This window comes from Pollachius pollachius (assembly GCF_949987615.1).
Source record: "Pollachius pollachius genome assembly, chromosome: 1".
In the NCBI taxonomy this organism is placed as follows: domain Eukaryota; kingdom Metazoa; phylum Chordata; class Actinopteri; order Gadiformes; family Gadidae; genus Pollachius; species Pollachius pollachius.
The window spans coordinates 10,532,980-10,555,333 of NC_136934.1; the positions used below are offsets into that span (position 1 = coordinate 10,532,980).

General features: G+C 43.6%; 1 protein-coding gene across 1 annotated transcript; it reads left to right on the top strand.

Moving 5' to 3' along the window:
• Positions 1 to 14,882: 14,882 nt before the first annotated feature.
• Positions 14,883 to 22,082, top strand: lhx2b (LIM homeobox 2b; the record flags this gene model as incomplete). The annotated part of the gene is made up of 5 exons (XM_079745985.1): positions 14,883 to 15,074; positions 16,245 to 16,447; positions 16,839 to 17,209; positions 19,672 to 19,877; positions 21,795 to 22,082. 5 exons carry the CDS (start codon positions 14,883 to 14,885, stop codon positions 22,080 to 22,082), a joined length of 1,260 nt encoding a protein of 419 aa, XP_079602111.1.
• Between the last annotated feature and the right edge of the window lie 272 nt (positions 22,083 to 22,354).

The window sequence follows — 22,354 nt, forward strand, 5'->3', positions numbered from 1 at the left end:
TTCCTGGACGACCAGATTTACCGCTTTTACCCCAAAGAGCTTCTAGCGGAGGAACTTCTGAGCCGCGGGGGGAGGGGATGCGGATGTGTGGAGGTGGAGGGGGGCGAGGTAGAGGTATTACAGTGATCTGCTTCTAGCCTTTGATCCCGCAGATGACCCGGGACCCAGCGGGGTCTCGAGATGAAGACGTAGTGAGCTGGAGGACCCCTCCTATCCATCACCCTCTCCTGCCTGTCTGCCCACTCAACACTGCACCGTGTGTGTGTGCGCGCGTGTGTGTGTGTGTGTGTGTGTGTGTGTGTGTGTGTGTGTGTGTGCATATGCTTGAGTATATGTTTGTGAGTGTGTGTGTGCGTAAGAGAGTGTCTGCATGTTCAAGAGTGCAAACGTGTGTCTGTGAGAGAGAAAGGGAGAGTTGGAGAGAGACGTGTGTGTGTGTGTGTGTGTGTGCGTGTGTGTGTGTGTGTGTGTGTATTGTGTGAGTCTTAAAAATCATACATGTTGGATGTGTTGTGGCCAATTACAAATGCAACGTGCTTTCTTGTAAGTTGAGGAACTTGTGAATTCCAAGAATCACATATGCCAGTTCTAGTGCATATTTATTTAATATTTGAAGAATATGCAACATGTCTTTCTTGTTTGTTTTGGTGTTTTATATTTACATAAATAAATAAATGAATAAATATATAAATATACAGGAGGAAGACAGATTAATTCACACAAGCACGGACACACATAAAGCATGCTAACACACACACACAAACACATAGTGCAGACTAACACGCACAGAGAGACACACACACAAACATACACACAAACACACAGAGTTTAAACTGAGACATACACAGTGCAGACTAACGCAGGCCGACAGAAGCGCATGTCACTAATTCACACGCAGACCCACCCACACATCCCAGTGATCTAGCACTACCAGTCAGAGAGAGAGAGAGAGGTGGGGGGGGGGGGGAAAGAGAGACCGAGAGCGAGAGAGGTTGGAGAGAGAGCGAAGGAGGGAGGGAGAGAGAGAGATTATTGACGTCAAAACAAATTCAAAGACCCAGGAATGCACCGAGGGGAAGGAAATGTCTCTGGTTTCCAAGAGAAAGACACGTGAGGCAACAGCAGCGGCGCAGCAGTAGCGATCGCATGCCGCATCTCATTAGTCGCAGCAATACCCAGAGCAAATTAAACCATTAGCCTTCAGACGCCTCCAAAGCAGCGCTTGAAGATCACTTCCTATTATGGCCTGCCAGTAAACAGGCCTTTGAAAACCTAACCCTGTGCCATGCGGCCCTGCATCTCCACACGGCCCGGCGCCCAAAGGCCTGCAGCTCCACCGACCCGCAACCAGGCACCGCCCGCAGACGAACCGCCGCAGGCTAGCCAGCCGTACTCTGCAGGGGAGCGATGCGATTGCACGCTCCCGTGCAGCTTGCATGGGAGCTTTGTGATTGCATGCTCCCGTGCAGCTTGCATTGCAACGCATATTGCATTCCTTAAGCGTGTATCCGGACGCACAATACACTGATTCATAACTATGAATCAGTATATTTTTAGTTCCGGTATTGTATACAGAAACCTTACACCTGACACACTAGAGGTTAGCGCCATGCCTTTCTCTGATTGGTCGGCGCGTGGAAGTCATGGCAAAGCTAGTTTAAGATGACTGGATTCACTGCTGTACCCATGAAAAGCTTGAAGAAGGAAATGATGGCGCGGCTAAGTCTCAAACGGTCCTGACTGTAACCCTTACTTGTAACATGTGTAATCTATTTGGCATCAGTGGTCGCATGTGCAAGTGATAGACATGACTGTTTCAACATTCATGCAAGGGCTGTAAACTATCTAAGAGTATTTTTAAAGGCGCTCTCCAAACTAAATGGGTCATTAATATTATTAAGGTAGTTGCTGCTACTGTTTCTACCTTCCTTTAAAACAAAAGTCCTTGACACAGTTCCTGTGGATGTGACTGTTGTTATTTGTTTGCATTTGTGTTTTTCAAATTGTGTTGCCAAGCATTCCCTGGTCGATAGAGCTTTTCAGATTAAGAGCGTCTTCATTACGCAGAAGAGGTCCATGTATTTCAGAGTAGGAGTCTCTTTTTGACAAGCAAGAGAGCTCCCATTTTCCAGAGTCTCTATTTTACAGTCTGCTGGAGATACATACCAGAGAAGAGACATGCAGTAGAACGAGAGAGACAGAGAGAGAGATAGAGAGACAGAGAGAGACAGACAGACAGACAGCGAGAGAGAGAAGTTGTGCCAGCCAGGCCACGATCTCTCAGCATTTGCATTCCGTTCTAACTGGATATCACCTCCACCCTCCTCCTCCTCCCCCTTCCTCCCCAGAGGAGATTAACGAGCCGGCTAACTTTAACTCCTTCATCTCCCACCACTCACTCCTTCTCCTCGCTCCCATTTCCTGTTCCTTTCCTCCAATCTCCTCCCTCCGTCTTTTTCTCTCTCCTTCTCCACTCCTATGTTCCTGGAAGCTCCTCACTGTGTTACTTGTTGTGTATGTTCTCTAACAACCTCTAAGTTCTGCTGAAAAGTCTGATGGTCTAGGGACATAGCCCATCGGACATTGAGAACTCAGTGCCTGTGGTACCGTTTTATAAAATATTAGGTTTGATAAAATATTAGGTTTGATAAAATATTAGGTTTACAAATTCCTTATCACCATCATTATTGTGTACACAACTTAATTGGGTTGATTATGAATGGGTACGTTTAACTTTGTTTAGTAACATACACTTAGGTTAGTGATGGTTAAAGGGCCATACAGGCATGGGTGATTAAACCGTTGGGACCGTCTCTCTTTGCTTCACTAAAACATCTGCTACCAATGCAATCTGTCAAGATCACTATTTTGTTGTGGCAATTCCGGTTAAGAGCATTTGGCATGAGGGTGCCTTGCCAAGGGCGTAAAAGGGTCAAGATTAAATTAAAAATTAACTTTATCATCCGACAAAGTGGAACATTTGGCTTTCACACATGCTGCAGGCGCATCAATAAAACATACAAAGTAATAGTAATTAAATACATACATACAGCAAAAAAAGCACCTAGGTGCAAACAGAAAAAACTGAGATCACTAGTCAAACACATCAATCATAAACAAAAGGCACTTTTATGGTAACGATTGTTTAAATCACCCAGACAGGTATGGTCCTTTAAGTTGAGGCAAGGGTTTGATGTGGTGACGGATCTGGGAGGAAAGCAATGCACCATGGGAATAACCAGCCCGGCATGTCCTGTGGGTCTAGTGGTGTCCTGACTACGCACCTCCGATAAAATAGGTTCTTTGTTGTTCTCAGTCCCACCTCCTCCTGTGTGTGTGTGTGTGTGTGTGTGTGTGTGTGTGTGTGTGTGTGTGTGTGTGTGTGTGTGTGTGTGTGATACCATCTCATGAGGACCAGAGAGTCTTCTATGTCTCTATTAATCTATGCTCCTTTTTATTGTACTCCAAGACACCAAGCTAGACATTAAGACACATCAAATGTATTTCCCTCCTCCTCCACACTCTCAAACCACAAACAAACACACACACACACACACACACACACACACACACACACACACACACACACACACACTCACATGCGCAGACACATACTTAAAGAAACACACGCACACACACTCCCCTTCACGTGTGTTTCCAGCGTGTGTATCCGCTACTGGTCCGAGCTGCTTGACCTCTGACCCCTGAGGAATTAACCACTTCCTCTGTGGTTCCAGTAAAAGCCGGCACAGCTCCAGCCCGCGTCGTCGCGCAGATACGCCGGAAAGTTCTACGTCCTTCAGCTCCATCAAACAGAGGAAAGTCACACTAATTGACGGAGGATCTGATTAAAACGAGCCACTAACGAGCTGCTAACGAGGGGACGGGGACGGATCCCCTAACCTTTCCCGTCGGAGGGCGGGGCTGTTTGATGTGCGCTGGTCGTTTCATCAGCTGACTGTTCCTGAAGAACAAAGTCCGACACGCTACCATTTGTAATTTGTCTCCTTTTTTAAGAACAAACGGTGATGTGGAACACCGTTTTAATTTGGCGAGACTGGGTGTATATGCGTATTGGGCGGGGGGGGGGGTGGTTGGGGGGAGGGCATGTTTGTGTGATTTTTCTGTGTGTGTGTGTGTGTGTGTGTGTTTGTGTGTGTTTGTGTGTGTGTGTGTGAATATGTGTGGCGTGTGTATTTGTGTGTGAATATGTGTGTGTGTGTGTGTTTGTGTGATAATGTGTGTGTGTGTGTGTCAATATGTGCGGCGTGTGTATTTGTGTGTGAATATGTGTGTGACTGTGTGCGTCTGTGTGTGTAATAATGTGTGTGTGTGTGTGTGTGTGTGTGTGTGTGTGTGTGTGTGTGTGTGTGTGTGTGTGTGTGTGCGTGCATCTTTTGCACAAGCTAAAGCTGTAAAATGGGGAGTCAGTCAGTGGGGGTGGGGAACCTTCCATGATTGGAAGGTCTGGGGGTTCCTCCTGACACCCAGGAAACACCCCGCCTTCCTCAGAGAGAGAGAGAAAGAGAGAGAGAGAGAGAGAGAGAGAGAGAGAGAGAGAGAGAGAGAGAGAGAGAGAAACTGTTGGAGCAGCAGAAGGTGGGTGGATTTTATCTGTGAAAAGTTGTGGTAGGCGTGTGTGTTTGCATACATGCATGTGTACATGTGTCCATGTGTTGGTCTGTTTGTGTGTGCTTGTATGTGTGTGTATTTGTGTTTGTTTGTGTGCGCAAGACTTTCTTAAAAGGTGAGGAACACAAGTCATTTAACACTTAGTATTCAGAGGGTGAGAGGAGAGAGGACTGAGACAGCAGACAAAAGAGGGAGAGAAGTGAGAGAAGTGAGAGAGCTGAGAAGGGGTCGAAGGAGAAAAAGGAGAGAGAAATTACTGATAGAGGAGTGAGAGATGAGAGAGCGGGGAGAGAGAGATACTTGAGAAAGGAGTTCTCAAGTATAAACAGAGGACTGAAAGGGATAGAAAAGTAAGAGGAGTGACCGAGGAGAAAGAGGAGTGAGAGAGCATTTAGTGTGGGGGTGAGAGAACTTAGAGAGGGTGAGATGAGTGAGACAAAAAGGAGTGAGATAAAGTGAGAGAGATATCGATTGGAGTGAGAGAGGAGTGAGATTTGTCAGAATTTAAGCAAGCAAACCTTGGACCCAGGACTTTTTTCCGTCTTTTTCCATGCAGCAACATGCATCTACATGCATCTTCCATCTAGAACCATGCCCAATCATTCCCTGCATGCATCACCATGCAGCCCCATCCGTTCCATGCATCCCCTGCTCTATGCAGAAGCAGCATATATAGCAATGCACTCGGCTGGAAAAAATAATGTTGTAGTCATATTGTTGATTATCTTACATACAAACTACTAATTAGTAATTTAGCAGATGGTCTTATCTAAATCGCAATAGCAATGATTTTTAAGATCAGGAGCAGGTTTAGGTTAGGATCACTTGCTCAAGGATTTCTACAGATGGACTTGTGGAAATTGGGGACTGGACCTGATAACTTAAGGGAGTATAACACCATAACCACTTGGATATTCTGCCCTCATGTGCGCGCACACACACACAAACTGGAGTAAAACCAGAAATCATATTGTCATGACTACGGAGCCATAGTGAGTGTGAAAGGCTCGCACAGCGTTCTGACCAGTCCTCATTCATGTGTCCTCTGGTGCCGCTGGACTAGATCCCACTCATTCAGTCATTCAGTCACTCATTCAGTCATTCAGTAACTCCCTCGTTCAGTCATTCAGACACTCACTCAAACATTCAGTAACTCCCTCGTTCAGTCATTCAGACCCTCACTCATTCATTTACTCACTCATTCAGTCCTTCATTCATTCAGTCTGAGACTAAGCTCCCGCCGGGGAAACAGAACAGGAAACAAGCAACCTGTGCCCTTTGTCTCGCTTCATTTCTTCGCTCTCTCTCGTTCTCTCTTTCTTTCTTTCATTCCTTTATTATATTTTTCTTTCTTTCCTTCCTTCTAATTTTTTTCCTTCTCCATTTCTTTTATTTGTTTTTCATTTCTTTCTTCATTCATGATTTATTTCTCTCTTTCCAATTTTCTTTTCTTTCTTTCCTTATTTTTCTTCCTTCCGTCTTTGTGAGTCCTGCTGGTCGTCAGGCATCTGCATCTGCTGGGGATTAAAGCTCTTCCACACACCGTGCCCGGGGTATTGTCCCCTGAGAGTCTTACAGTAAGGTCTTACCATCTCTTGCTATCCCTCTCTCTATGCACCTTTCTGGCTTTCCCTCTCTCTCTCTCTCTCTCTCATTCTTCCTCTCGCTCTCTCGCTCAATGTGCCTCCCCACTTGAGGTAGTGCGGCTGCCATGAAAAGCAGCTAAATCTTAGTTAACCAGCTACTATGAAGTGAGGGAGAGTTAATCAGAGTCATTGCAGTGCTGTGTATTAGCATGAGAAAGGACTGAGGCTGTATACTGGCTCATTCACTCTCACACAGCTCAGCAACCAACATACATTCTTATATGTATTATATTCTTATTCTAATATCATTTTACTCTAGACATTGCTACAAACTAAGTATCACTATTATATTTTAAATATACACATATATATATATGTGTATATATATATATATATATATATATTATCGTTATTGTTATTTAATAGATATTATCATAACACAAACATAAATTATTTTTGATTAATTATCAGTATTCTAGTATAAGTATTGATTTGTACGTCAATATGCAAAATAATAATTTATTAATAATTGTGAAACCCAGGTATGACTATCTGTGTATGTGTGTGAGTATGTCTGTGTTTATTTAACATGGTTAACTAAAACATATGCTATGAAAACACTCATAATAATGGTGAATGTCATTGCTATCATATAACACAATCATTATTGACGTTCATATTGGTATTATTACAAGTATCAATATTGGTTTTGAGCGATAGTATGACTATTACCGTTGGGTTGTCGTCCTTGTTTGCTTTGGGTTTGGTACAAGTTGTTGAGCGGCCGAGGGGTGAATGGGAGAGTGGTTAAAGGAGAGAGTAAATCTGATGTGGAAATGTAGACTTAGCAGGACTCACCCATCTCAACAGAAGAAGGAGCCTTTTCACTTGTTTTGTTGGTTTATCCCCTAAACCCCGTCTCGCCCCCTGCCTAAAAGCTTTTGACATCTTCATCTCGTTCACAGTGGGCCGGCTTTGTTCACACAACCCCACCCCTCTCCTCCCACCTCCCCCCCACCGCCCCTCCTCCCACTGGCACAAGCGGTGGACTTTGCCAGGGCAAAGGAAGTGGGAGCTGGTGGGGGTGGAGGACATGCTGGAGAGTGCAGTGGGCTCTGGGTTCGTGTGGATGGGGATGATGGTGGAGTGGGTGGTGTTGGTGGTGATGGTGTTTCGGAGGTGATTGGAGGAGGTGGAGGAGGATGTGCCAGTGGGGTTTCTGGTGGGAGGTGGTGATGGAGGTGTCGGGACGTGGCGGTGAATGTGGTGGAGGGACAGGAAGGGGGTGGGGTTGGTTTGGGTGGTGTTTCAAGAGGTGGAGGGAGGAGGTGGTGTTTCCAAGGTTTTGAGGTGGTGGTGTTTCTGGCGGTGGAAGTGGTGGAAGGTACAAGGGGCGGGGAGGGGGGGGGGGGGGGGTTGTGAGGATTTCTCTCCGCTCTCTCTCTTTCTCCCCCCATGTGCCTCCCTCCCCCCCCTCCACCCAGTACAATATGGTCATTGTCTGGTGGTGAATAATGCGGCCACTCGGCCAGCATGCAGCTCTACTCAGGCTTTGACTGTGAACCAAGCGCTTTTCAGTGGCATGAAAGGCCCCTAATCCATGTCAATATAGGACTGGGTACAGGCCGTCCACGCTGGGGACCGCAGAGGAGGAGGGATGTAGGGGCGGGTCAGCAATTTAACCTTTGACCCGACAAATAAGAGGCATGTAAGTTTTAGAATTGCTTTCCAAAGAGGGGGTGCCCCTCTCTGGGAGAGTGGGGGTCGCTTTTGTGTCGGGCCCACACTGTTTGGCATGTGATTGACAGCCGGCCACGATGGATGAGAGCTGCCACGCTCACACAAAAACACATAACCAAAGACGAAGAAGAAGAAGTAGAAAACTGTTGTAGGATTGTTGGGAGGCGTAGGGAGGCCTTGGCTCCTGGAGACCCCAGGTATTGATTACCGCCGGCCAGGAGTCTTTTGTGTGTCGCAGTGTGAAATGAATTGATTATCAAACAACGGGTGGTGTCCGCTGGGGGGGCGGTGGTGCTGGTGAGGGACGAAAACGAGGGAGAATTAGGAGATTACACAGTCTAATATGAAACACGAAGAGATTGGTGACCCACACTTAAATCAAATCATCGCCATTTGCTCCGCACCGCGGCCGCGTAGAAAAGACAGCGAGAGAGAAAGAGAGACACATACCGAGAGGAGGAGAGAGAGTTCTAATCTTCATTTAGTGGTAGAGAAATCACAACGCAGCTCCTTATGTTTTACATGAATTCTGATAGCCAGGGCAGGTGTCAGGTGAGATAAATTCATGAATTGAATATAAAACTTAAAAAATAATCCACACATATTACATGTACCACTGTACCATGTCGAAATCGAATAAAGTATATTTCATACATTTAACTTTAAGTGGTTATCTCAATTTTGTTCTCTGTGGCGCCACCAATGGTGAATACAAACGCCGCTACGCTCAAGTAAGTGGAGGAGCGAGTCTGTTGCGGTTGCTCCGCCATACCCTCTCTGGCAGAGAAACCTTGATGGGTGATGGGTAGCTCGACAGTAACTGTGCGTCACATGTGATTTGAATTGAATGCATGACGAGAAAGTCGCCACCAGTGGTCACATTCAAAGTACTGCAAATGCAAGGGCTTTCATCAGTGGCCATATGCTCAATAATCACATCCACACGTATCCTCGCTCAGCTATAGATAGTGACTCAACAACAGATATTTATTTACATGAAAATCTTTGGAGATCTTTGAGATTCCTACTTTAAATTCCCTCCTTTAATTAGATACAATCTTTGTATTTAACTGTAGTTAGAAATGTTTCAATCATTGCTTCATTCATTCAATTATTTGTATCAGAGAGAGAGAGCGAGAGAGAGAGATAGAAAGAGAGAATGATTTTAATCATCTTTTAAAAGGATATTCCCTTGCAGCGGTAACCATGGCTACTGTGCTATGGTCAGCACCCGTCCGGATTTAACTTTATTTTTGACTCATTGTTATTTTCCTATTATTAAGTATTCTGTCCATCCAGACTCCTAGCTTCCCCTTATGGAGAGTTCTAGGGACTAGGTGTCAGGGGGTTGGGCCTATGAAGCCTCATGTGACTGTAACTGATGACGGATACTAATAAAGTTCCTTATGACGTGAGTTTGGTTTGGATCAGCTGACAGCAGCAGGACAAGGAGGATAGGGCATAAATCCAGGTGCATACACACACACACACACACCGTGCCCGTTAGACTACACACACACACATCCACACAAATACACACAGAGTAAGTAAGAGAACACACACACATATCCAGTGCACATCAGGGTATACATGCACGCATATTACACACACACACACGTACATTTATATAGACACACTCACGCACAAACATAAATACATCCAGTGTAACCACAGTCAGTGGCGTAGCCCACTAAGGCTGGACGAACCCTGTCTGTCTGGCTATGTTTTCCGTTTCATTTATGTCAGACTAGTTGACGTATATCTGTAGGACACATTATCATGATATTATAACCATCACCAGATCACTGAAGTAGTACCATGAGGAGACGATTGGGGGACTGCATTCAGAATGACTCACACGGAGCACGGTAACCTAAGAAACAATCACAACAGAAGAAGAAGAAGAAGAAGAAGAGGAAGAAGAAGAAGAAGGGGAAGAAGAAGAGGAAGAAGAAGAAGAAGAGGAAGAAGAAGAAGAAGAAGAGGAAGAAGAAGAAGAAGAAGAAGAAGAAGAAGAAGAAGAAGAAGAAGAAGAAGAAGAAGAAGAAGAAGAAGAAGAAGAAGAAGAAGAAGAAGAAGAAGAAGAAGAAGAAGAAGAAGAAGAAGAAGAAGAAGAAGAAGAAGAAGAAGAAGAAGAAGAAGAAGAAGAAGAAGAAGAAGAAGAAGAAGAACTAAACTGATTGGATATTCCTTGGGAAGGTTCTGGACCCGTCTGGGTTTAGTAAACTTGTGTGATTTTTAATTGTGCCATGTTTGATGTGTGGACATCTTGTGTGTGCATCATGTGTGTATGCGCGTACACATATTTTTTAGCATGTTCCCTCACACCCCTTTTGTATCTGGGCTTGAACACATCAGTATGTGTGTAAGTGGGTAAGAGACATGTGTATGCCTGTGTGTGTGTGTGTGTGTGTGTGTGTGTGTGTGTGTGTGTGTGTGTGTGTGTGTGTGTGTGTGTGTTTTGTGTGTTATACGGTGGGTGCGGTATGCGTGTTTTAGGTGTGCTTGTTTGTGCTTAAATGTGTGTGTGTTTGTGTGTGTGCGTGCATTAGAGAGCTTGCATGTATGTGTGTGTTCTTAATTACAGCAGAGCTCTCCTCTGAGATCATGAAGCTCAACCTGCTCTCCCAGCATCCCATTAAGCACCCCTCACACTCTATGTCTCTCTACCTCTGTGTCTCTCACTGTGCCCTTATGTCTCTTTTTAACTCTCTCTCTATCTCACTGAGCCTTAATGTCCCTCTACCTCTCTCTCTCGCGGTGCCCTAATGTCTCTCTATATCTCTCTCACCCACTTTACCCTTATGTCTCTCTACCTCTCTCTCTATCTATCTCCCTGTATCCCTGTCTCTCTACCTCTCTCACTGTTCCTTGTCTCTCTACCTCTCTCACTGTCTCTTTTATTGTACCTTTATATTTATCTCTTTATCTCTCTAACAAGCTCTCTCACTATCTTTGAATCTCTAAGCTTATATATCCCTCAATGTATCTCTCTCGTATTTATTTCACTCTGTATTGATCTCTCTGCCAATTCAAATGAATTAAATTCAAAATGGCTTTATTGGCATGAAAAATAAACATTTACGCTCTCAAAGCAGTTCCCGCTGTCCTTATAGCTCTCTACCTCTCTCTCTGTATCTCTGTAGCTCTCTCTCTCTCTCTCTCTCTCTCTCTCTCTCTCTCGCATTCCCCCTTATATCCGTCTCCCACTCTGTTCCTCTACCCTTCTATATATCACACTCATCTCTCTCTCTTTCTCTCTCTCTCTCCCCTTATTCAGCTCTCCCTCTCTCTCTCCCTCTTTACAGTTAACACAGCAGATCAAAAACATCAACTCCTGCAGGAGCTGCTGTTTGTTGTTTGTTTTTTGTTGTTATTGATGGCTGCCGTTTGGTTCTCATTATGGGATGTTGAGCAATGCTGCCTCAGCATTCTACAGATGACAACCTCCACACTGTAGGACCCCCCCCCCCCACACACACACACACACACACACACAAACACACACACACACACACACTAAATTACACACACACACATACACAAAGATAATGACACACACAAACACACATACAAACGCATAGATAATGATACACACACACACACAGACACACATACACGCACACACAAACACGCACACACACAATGATAAATACACATTCAAACTCAAGCACACACAAACACAAACACAAACACACACACACACACATAATGACACACACACACACACACACACACACCTCCTTTGAAGGTGTTGTGAGGAGACCTTTCAAGCCTTGTAGTTAAATAACGACATTATAACGAGACAATGAACATCAATTAGGCCCCCATTTCTAGAAATAATATGAATAAACGTCAAGAATATAATACATAAAAAATAACATTTAGTCTAAGCCTCAATGTTGTTTGTCTTTCATTATGAAGCTGGAAAACAATAAGTGAAATATTTATTTTCAAGGAAAGAAAACAACGGGAAACGTGTTTGTCGGTCAGCGATAGTGTGTCGGTGCGCATGTGTTTATTAACACATTTGGACATGAGTGGTCAAAAGGCGTAATTTCTCAACATCAGTTCATATCCCACGGAAGGGTCTGTCGTCCGCCTACGACGCACAGGCTGCTCTATTTTAAAACAAATCAAGAAACAACTAGATGTGTATATAGACCACAAGGCACGGGCTAAACACACATGCACACACACAAACACACGCACACGCACACGCACTCACACACACACACACACACACACACACACACACACACACACACACACACACACACACACACGGCATAATTAGGGATTTTTTTCGCGTCTCATAAATCCTTAACACTGAACTCTTGTATTAGTAAAACATAGAGCTGGGTATTATTCCCAATCTTATAGAATCTCCTCATAACATATTTCATACACACCCGTGAGCGTGCCTGTTGGCACAGTGTGTAATGTAGTAGAGCGCTATACACCAAACACCTGATCAATATGCATGTATTCAATTAGAGGGATTATACATGGACTCATTTGCATAAGGATCCAGGAGCTTAGCATCATATTTGAGACGAAACTTGGTCTAAACGCTTTTAATGCACGGAGCGCGAGGGTCGTTTGAAAGAAAAGTGAATTCAAGTGACAGCTGTCACATTATAGAATAACATCACATTATCGATATATCTGTATATTATAGCCTTAAACATTTAAAATACCTCTATATATATATGTACGTTTAAAATTCACAGGGTCTTAAAAAACATATATGCACTAAATATAGGCCTACTATTTAAATAGGCTGGTTGCTTTTTTTGCGTCTATTATGTGCAAAATATCAATGTAAATATGTATTGATAATAGCGCGTGAAAAAAAACTTTAGAAGCATTATTGATGCTTCAAAGAATTGGCAGGGCGACCCTCAATTGGCGCCACATGGGGTTTTACAAGTTTGAAAGTTGGCGGATGACAACAGGGACGCTGACGCGATGATGTGATTATAGGTCTTCATGTCCTGGCCTTCAAACGGAACTTCATTCTCACTACTCTTATAACACCCCCAAACCCCCTCTTCCAAAGCCCAGTTAAGACCCCATGTGAGTGGGTTAACTTCCTCGGCACACCCTTGGAGAGCCACAGCGCAACAAACACCAAGAATTCAGCTGTGGAAAACAGAGTCAAACATTCCCAACGACCCAAGAAAGAGATAGTGTTATGTGCGCAATTGGATCAGAAAATATATAAAAACTAAACGGTAAAATAATGAGACTGTCTCATGGTTCTCACCTGTGATTGATTGGGACGTGGACGGTATATCTGCATGGTAGTGAAGAGGGACAGGTGTGGTGCAGGCGAGGCCCACGCGGGTAGAAGGAGCAGGTTTTACGCACCAGTGACGCGCTGGTCCGGTGGCCCTCAACCCGGGATAAACCCAAGAAGTGGATAAAATCTACATTTCAATAGGATGGAGATGCGTTTGATTTTTCAACAACATTCGATATTGTTCCATTACAGTGAAGGGGATACGGAAGACAATTTTTGTGTGGAAAATACTATTTTCTTTACAGATTCAGGATATAAGCATTTTCAAACAGGTTTTTTTCTTGGCATATTTTTAATTTAATAAGTCGAGCTATCCTTGGTTTATTTCTGAAACTACTCTGCCTTCTTGTAGCCATTGAAACACCACTGGCTTATTGAAACTGCAGAAATGATCAAGAATAAATAATTATCTTGGGATTGCGTTTATCTGTTTTTTTTCCGCTGCACCTATGCGCGTAAAATAACAGGCCTACTAATAAAATCAAAAACAACAATAACGACAATAATGAAAGCATATTTCGCTGTAATTATGTTCCTTGGCTCGGAGTTGACATTTCCACTATTGAGCATCTCTACAGTCACGGAAACTCTCCCGCACCGCGCGGAACCGCGGAAGGACTACACCGTGTACCTCTCATCGGTATAATAACAAGCCGGTGCTCGGTGCTGTCCGATCAACCAATGAAACCACAGCACCGGGAGTGACGTAGCAGTCCCAGTTGATAAGGGGGTGCAGGCCGAGACCGAAGGAGGGGGCAAGCAGAAGTGGAGCTGCCAGCGGCTTGGCCAACTCCTCCTCTTTACTCTCACGAAGCCTGCTACAACTAAATATATCTCTCAGACTGATAACACCACCACGTCTACCCGAATCACAGCAACTACAGGATTTTAAAGACTACACGTGTGTGTTTTTATCCTCTTCTTGACGAGGTATAGGGCGGTAGTTGCAGTTCTGAATTCGGGCTGTTCCAGTCATCTTCTCACGCCGCTTTATTCTGCAACTTTGGACAGCAACTCAGTAGAGCCGGAGGAGAAGAGCTCCGTGTGAAGAAGATGCGTCTCTCTTTCTGTGGCTTCCTGTCAGATTTTGTCGGAAATATTTTTCACGCGACGGCATTTGACTCCAGAAGATTTCTTGCTGGTTTGTTGGGCAGTGCCGTCTGCCAGACCAGCCTCTGAGTGTTGTGGTCAGAGGATAATATTTCCCTGGTCGGTGCCTGATATTTCCGACGTAGAGTCGTCAGTACCGAGACCCACCGGGCTTCCATAGTCGGTATGTTGTTCATGGAATTATACCGCAAACGCAATTCATAACTAGAGATCCATGATCCTGCTAATCACAGAGAATATTCTCAAACAATTAATCAAGACCCACAATCATTAATTAACCGGGCCTGTATAGCTTATTAACGATAATGATGATGATGATGATGATGATGATTATTCGAAAGAAGATTTCCATTGGCAGATGAGACGGTAGTGTGGAGAGCACGTGCCTGTTTCTTCTGCGTTTTTTTTTTCTTCCTGAACTGGAATTCCTGTGACAAGAAACGAGGAGGACTTTGTTTTGTTTTTTGTTTCCTCCGGCGCCATTGCGTGGTCTAAAGTTGCAAAGTCTGATGGAAATCCTGGGTTGCAGATCCGAGGAGAACAGTTTCAATATCCTCCCGTCGGCGGCTACCATGCTGTTCCACGGCCTGTCCGGGGGAGAGGTGCACGGGGTGCACGGGGTGGTGGAGGAGATGGAGCGGAGGGGCAAGAGCGAGTCCACGGTCATCAGCTCCGCTATCGACATGGGAGAGACCGAAGCGGTAGGAGTCATGCCTTACCGTCTAGTTCTGGGTTTTAAAAAAAGAAGCTTTAAACTCTACAAAAGTTATTTAAAAAATGAATTCCAGAGCTGTTTACGATATTGTGGACGTAAGGGGCCTGGAAGTTTGGTTGGCCCGAATGAAACCTTGCCAAACTAAATTGTAGCCTGTATTTTAAATTAGGACCGTGGAATATGTGTTATTTACTGTTATTGACCTCTTCATCTGTAGAGATAATTTTACCTCGTAATTTCACTACGTTTAACTTGTATTTTAGAAATGTTTTGCGGTGCAATTAGCCTGCTGTTTTTATGAAACAAGCACACTCTTTGTGTACTGTTGCTCAGTTCCCAAATTAAAAAAAAGTATAATAGTCAAGGCCATTTGTAAATAAATATTTTACAATTATTGCAAAGAAGAAATTAGGAATGAAACTTGACTGTGGTGCACCGTTAAAATAAAAAAGAATCATGTAATTTACACTAAAACCCGAACACTTTTTTTATTCATGATAAACAAAGTATAAGAGAAATCAAAAAACCATCAATGGATTATTAGCCTATTTTTCAATTGAAATTTATCCGATTAATGACAATTAGGCCTATATTTAAGAGGGGAAATTATCCTACGTTTATTAAATGTATCCATCGTTTTTTATTATTATTTGGGAAAAGTACCTCACCTATTAAAGTATATGTAATGAACAATTACAATTCCTTCAAATTTTGGAACTATTAGGCAGTGAATCTATTTGCAGCCAACTCAATTATTGAACAATTTAAACAAAGGCTTTCGCACGTAATCGTGCGCGCGCGTGTGTGTGTGCGTGAGTGTGTGTGTGCGTGCGTGCGTGCGTGTGTGTGTTTGTGCGTGTGTGTGTGTGTGTGATTACAGTTAGTGCATGTGAGCGTGCGTGCTTTATTTTTATATTCCAAAATCACATTCTTATTATTATGCACTATAATAAACATCATGCACTCAAAAACCAAGTTGAGTAGCCTACTTAACGATAGGCCTGATATTTTTGTACTATTTTTTTCAAAATAGCATTAAGGAGACAACATACCATAGCAAACATTAAACACATGGCCGTAGCCCATATCAAATCATTGTACACTGCGATAGAGAAATAACTTGTCCCAACTTCGTTCCTAACTTTGTTATCTGCAGACGTTGCAGTGCATGAACAGCGATCGCGTAGCCCTGTGTGCAGGCTGCGGCCGAAGGATCGCGGACCGCTACTACCTGCTCGCGGTGGACAAGCAGTGGCACATGCGCTGTCTCAAGTGCTGCGAGTGCAAACTGCACCTGGAGTCCGAGCTCACGTGCTTCAGCAAGGACGGCAGCATTTATTGCAAGGAGGACTACTACAGGTAACGGCTCGCCTGCTGTAGGTCTACTCGGGTGTCACCGGTCCACACGGGAGGGGAAAGAGCCAACTCCCATTCATACTAAAACTAGAACCACCACATAAAATAACAAGGCGAGAAAATGTGCAAGAAAAAATCTGAGCTAGAATCAGAAGCCTGGTATTGTCATATTAGGTTGCACATTCTAGGAACAGTTATACACTTTTCAAATTCACAAGCTGGTTCTCTTTTTTACGTAGATTAGATGTTCGTCTTGAAAAGGCTTGGTCGTTGTAATTTATGGTGTGTCTTACATTCCGTCTTGGGCATACTTCAGTACTTTTAATAATTCATAAGTGTGTGTCATATAAGTGATGTCGTGCCTACTCTCACAAGACGTCTGTCTTCTCCGCAGAAGATTCTCCGTCCAGAGGTGCGCGAGGTGTCACCTCGGCATCTCGGCCTCGGAGATGGTCATGCGCGCTCGGGACTTGGTGTACCACCTCAACTGTTTCACGTGCACGACGTGCAACAAGATGCTGACCACGGGAGACCATTTCGGCATGAAGGACAGTCTGGTGTACTGCCGCTTGCACTTTGAGACTCTAGTTCAGGGGGAGTACCAGAGCCACTTTAGCCCGGGGGACGTGGTCTCGCATAAGGGCCTAGGCTCCGGCAACACGCTGGGAATATCCTACTTCAACGGCGTGGGCACCGTGCAGAAGGGCCGGCCAAGGAAAAGGAAGAGTCCGGGGCCAGGGGCCGAGCTAGCGGCCTATAATGCGGGTAAGAAGCATATAAAGTTCAAATTCATGCCGGACGAAATCAAGCTGGAGGTTAGCACGTTCTCCAAAACTAGTAGAACCCACAAGCAATGACACACTCACGCACATGCACACACCAATGGAAAGTAGGCAATTGCTGGGAAATAAAAAACACAAAAACACAATACAAATATTGATGTGCTGAAGCTTATACTACCACCAAAACGAAAACACAAACACAATAACAATCGTGAGGGTTGCTTTGCAACCACACAAATTATGAGTCTATTCTTAAACTAGGCTACAATCTAACAGTTTCAGTTTTAAACAAGTCATGTCATGTTTACATCGGGTACTGCGGTGGAAATGTAAAATCTTCCTTCATTTTCCAAAACAATAAACGCCAGCAATGCTATATTTTTATCAAATAGCCAACGTTATGCACAGACTTAATCCAGTAGTATTGTTGGCCTATGGGCGTCCCATAGGCCAAAGCAGGCTTGCTCAAAAAATACATAATATTAAAAATGTAGGCTTTTCATTCAGTCGTTTTTAAAATAGTTTAATTAATAGTCTTGGTAGTCTGCATAATAACTCAATGTCCATTTTCGAAAAACGTCACGGCCAGAGGGGAACCAGGAATTCTTTAAAAAGCAAAAGATAAGCAAAAGATACGCTAAGGCTTTAATAAATATTGCAACTTAACAACATGGGGATCTAAAAAATATTACAAACCGACTAAAAACGCAGAAAAACAAACGTGGTTTGCTTTTATTCGTTTCGTCTTGTTTTTCTCCACGGTTCCCAAACGTTGTGATAGACTAAAGCTTTTGTACGTTTTTTCGGTTACTTTTCTTGTCCTTCTATTTTGTAAAACTATGAAGAGTTCTTGGGCTCGTTTTTTTTTTTCTTCCAGTGGCCTCTTTAGGAAAAAAAGTTTTTGATGTTCCGGCTTTTGCTTTCGCTCTTTTCCACCTGTCAGCCCCCATAGCCGTCTAGAGGCCCACCCCCTCACCCCACACCCCTCACCCCCAGCCCCGCTTTGTGCGTTCAGGGGCCTGCTGGGGCTAAACTGGGTGCTGGCTGCACAAGGGAAACCGATGTCACTTGATGACGAGTTACTCAGTCGAGGAAAAACCGAGAATAGGCCTTTATACTAGCCCAAACAAACAGCATAACACGTGATGAGCAGCTTTTAACCAAATGGGAAAGCAGGTCTATGTTTAATAATCATAAGAAAACTCAAAAGTCTTATCGAAATTCAGAATGAATAATAAAAAAAACTTTTGGATGGCTTCCAGTGGATCACACAGACAAAGTCACATGGGAGAAGCAAATGAAGACATAACTATTTTTGCAGTTTGAGTCTGTCCCTTAGTTCGGGTAATATGGAAAGAAGGCGGGTATTTGTTCTAGGCTGTTGTTGAATGATAGCAGAAGAGTTTAGTGTTGTGGATTAGAGGGGCAGGGGAGCTACTGCCCTCTCCTGTCCCAACCCAACCAGAGAATGCGATTAACTCGTCAAACTCAACCCACACGACATGCAGGTCCACTTCATAATCCTATAGTCTCAGTCATGTTCTTAAAAAAAGAGGGTTAGTTGGATAAGACACAAATAAATAAATAATCCGTCTACACAATATTTTTAAAACGATGACCATATGTTTTGCCAAAAAGCGACATTTGTTCGGTCTGGCGTTTGTAGGCTCATTAAGTGAAGTGTTATTCTGTCGGCTTCCGCTGAATAATCTTCATATTTGCTGTGTTTAATATTGAAGAGGAACTGTTATGCATTCAGCAACACCTTCAGCTGTGCCAAGGAAATACAATCCGGGAATATGTCTCGTTATTACGCACACATCTAGACGAGGGGGTTTAGCCTGAATAAAAAAATAAAAACATGCAGAGTGAAGGGAGACCATTTTATTCTAGTGTCTAATGATTTTAGTCACTAAAATCATTTTCTATATTTTTTAACAATATAAGTTAAAATTACGTTCAACGTTTATATCGTTATAACTATAGCAAACAAACATCGGTTTTCTTTTAGTGATAATTCCGATATGTCAGATAAAATGTCAAGATAAAGGCAAAAAGGTCAAACATCATTATGTATGTAAATAAAAACACACTAAAATCGGTCAGAATGACATTTTAATGACTGATCATATAGACGAAACCGTTCAAACATAGTCTAATTTTTAGTAATTATATTTATTTTGTTTTTTTGAGGGGAGAAAATAAATTCGTATTTAATAAATCGAATGCTAAAATAACCTTATATACGTTCGAGTCCCATGTCTTAATTGTTGTTTTAAGCCTGCAGTGCGGTGGTTACCTTTTGCACAAAAGCATCGTTTATTTATGTATTTATTCGTGCGCGCGCGCGTGTGTGTGTGCGTGTGTGTGTGTGTGTGTGTGTGTGTGTGTGTGTGTGTGTGTGTGTGTGTGTGTGTGTGTGTGTGTGTGTGTGTTGCCCCGCAGCCCTCAGCTGTAATGAGAACGACGGGGACTCCATGGACCGGGACTCACAGTACAGCTCGAGCCAGAAGACCAAGCGCATGCGGACGTCGTTCAAGCACCACCAGCTGCGGACCATGAAGTCGTACTTCGCCATCAACCACAACCCTGACGCCAAGGACCTCAAGCAGCTCGCGCAGAAGACGGGCCTCACCAAGCGGGTATTACAGGTAATTGGCCCAATCGGGACACATTTGTTTCGATTTACAAAAAAAAATACAAAAACTGAATGTGTAATGTCCAAGGGTTTCGTTCTGTATTTTTTTGCGTACCGAAGCGTTTATATATATCTTTTTTTAAACCTGTAAAATTCTTACAATAAAAAAACACTTCAGAGGACAATGGTATTCCAGACGTTGTTATTGAAGGAAGAGAGGCAGGCCTGTTGTTTAATAGCTCTTTCTGAAACAGATATTATTATTTTTATTGGTATGCATGAAATGAATTTCGTACAGATGCATAGAATGCATTAAAAACAAAACAAATTATAAGAGAAAAGATAAATAAAACGCCGTATTCTAGGCTATTATGTTAAAAACATGTTTTAATCAGTCAGAGAGAACTACAGACCACCTTGTTGTTCTTTGAAATCCAAATCCAAATGTCTTGTGAATTCTCACTGTAACACTAAAGAGAAACAAAACTCTCATAGCTCCAGCTGACATGGCTCATGAGAAAGCTTTAAGCGTACGTTACAGTGCACGTAGAGGAGCGCGTGTTTGATTTCCGTCAAGACGACAGCCAATCATCTGGGGAGCTGAGACAAGACGAGACTAAAGGCTTTATGGAGGAGAGGGAAAACAAACCGGCTGCTTTCATTAACACGCTCGGAAAACAAAGCACTCATTTTGCTTTGATGCATTTTAATTCTTCCTTGCCTGTTATGTAGTTGAAGCATGCTATATACCCCCCCCCCCCCCCCCCCCCCCCATCTCCCCCTCCTTAATCCCCTCCACTAACTCCCATTTTGTTTTCCTATGATGCCCCACCATATTTTCATGGACGATATTTACAAACTGAAACAAGTATATTACAAATTGAAAAAAGTAAAGATATATCCTAATTTCTGACCACATACCTCAATATATAAAGAGTAACTATTAAATGTTTTGCATAAATTACTATTGCTACCGTATTACTACTACTTACTGTGGTAGTATTACTACTTCTGAATTAAGAATAGTACTATTCAAAGTATTGAGCCTACGACTTCTATTTTTTAACTATGAAAATCAAAAAACAAACTATTAAACACCAGAGTTTTTGGATAAGATGGTCAGTGGCTCTTTCACAACACTTTATAATAAAATGTTTGTCTGTGCTGGCATACTCATACTTTTATATTTCCATTTTCAAATTATAGTTTTTTATTGTAGTGCAATGATTAGCCTGTAAATGTCATTTAAAAGTGATATAGTACTCATAAGAGTATAATATAGTATCTCACTTTGTCTCACATTTCCCTGACAGGGAATACAGATGTTTCGCTCTGACAGACCTTGTGTTTGAATAGTGCTATCCATTCTATAATATAATATATATCATAATATATAATACAATATAATATGTCATATCATAATAATATCCCTAATTTACCTTCTGTGATAAGTGAAGTGAATTTCTTCCCACGTTTCCTTCAAGGACAATCCCAGTCTGGATGATCAAACATCTGTTTCCAATATCCTTTGTCAAAATTACCTCCTTGTTCAGATTCTGCGGGGCAACATTTAGCATGAGTGCGCCTGCCACAAACGGAAACAACGGCAAGATAGCTATTTCGTCTTTTGGAACCAAAGTGTCAGTGGGCTACAGAGTTTGTAGACGACATAAAAGCGACTCGACATACTTGAAAAAAAATGTCCAAAGTGCTATTCTTTATTCTTTAAATTTGTGGCAGACGTGTTTGGGCAAAAAATGTTCTTAGGCAGAATCAGCACAACAAAGTTATTTTGACGGATTATAATAGTAAGGGATGTTTATTGTGCAGCCAGGAGAGACAGTTACGCTGGGTGGATGAACAGGTGAACCAGTGAACAGGCCTTGTGATGCGCTGGCGTTTAACCCACCGCTCGTTGTGGTCTGCCCAGGTGTGGTTCCAGAACGCCAGGGCCAAGTTCCGGCGGAACCTGCTGCGCCAGGAGAGCGGCAGTGGGGACAAGGCGTCGGACGGCTCGGTGATGGCAGGGGGCACCCCGTCCGGTCCCGTCTCTGACATCTCCAACGGCTCCATGAGCCCCCCGTCCAGCACGCCCACCACACTCACCGACCTCACCAACCCCACCATGCCCACCGTCACCTCCGTGCTGGGCGGCGGGCCCATGGACGTGCACGAGTGCCGTAGCCCCTCACAGACGACCCTGACCAGCCTCTTCTGATAGAGGTCTCCCCCCCCCCCCCCCCCCCCCACGCCCCGCCTTCCTCCAACCTCCTCTCTGCTGCTGCTGCTGTCCCTCTTTGGCGAGGGGTGAAGATCAACCTCTCCATTAAGACCCCCCCCACCCCCTGGCCCCGTCTTCCCCCTACAACTGTATCTACGTCACGAGCAGAGGACTGATGACTTCTGAAACAACATAACCTACTACTTGGGGAGGGGAGGGGGGGGGGGGGTGGAACAAGACAAGAACACAGATCTGAATTTGCTCTGAGA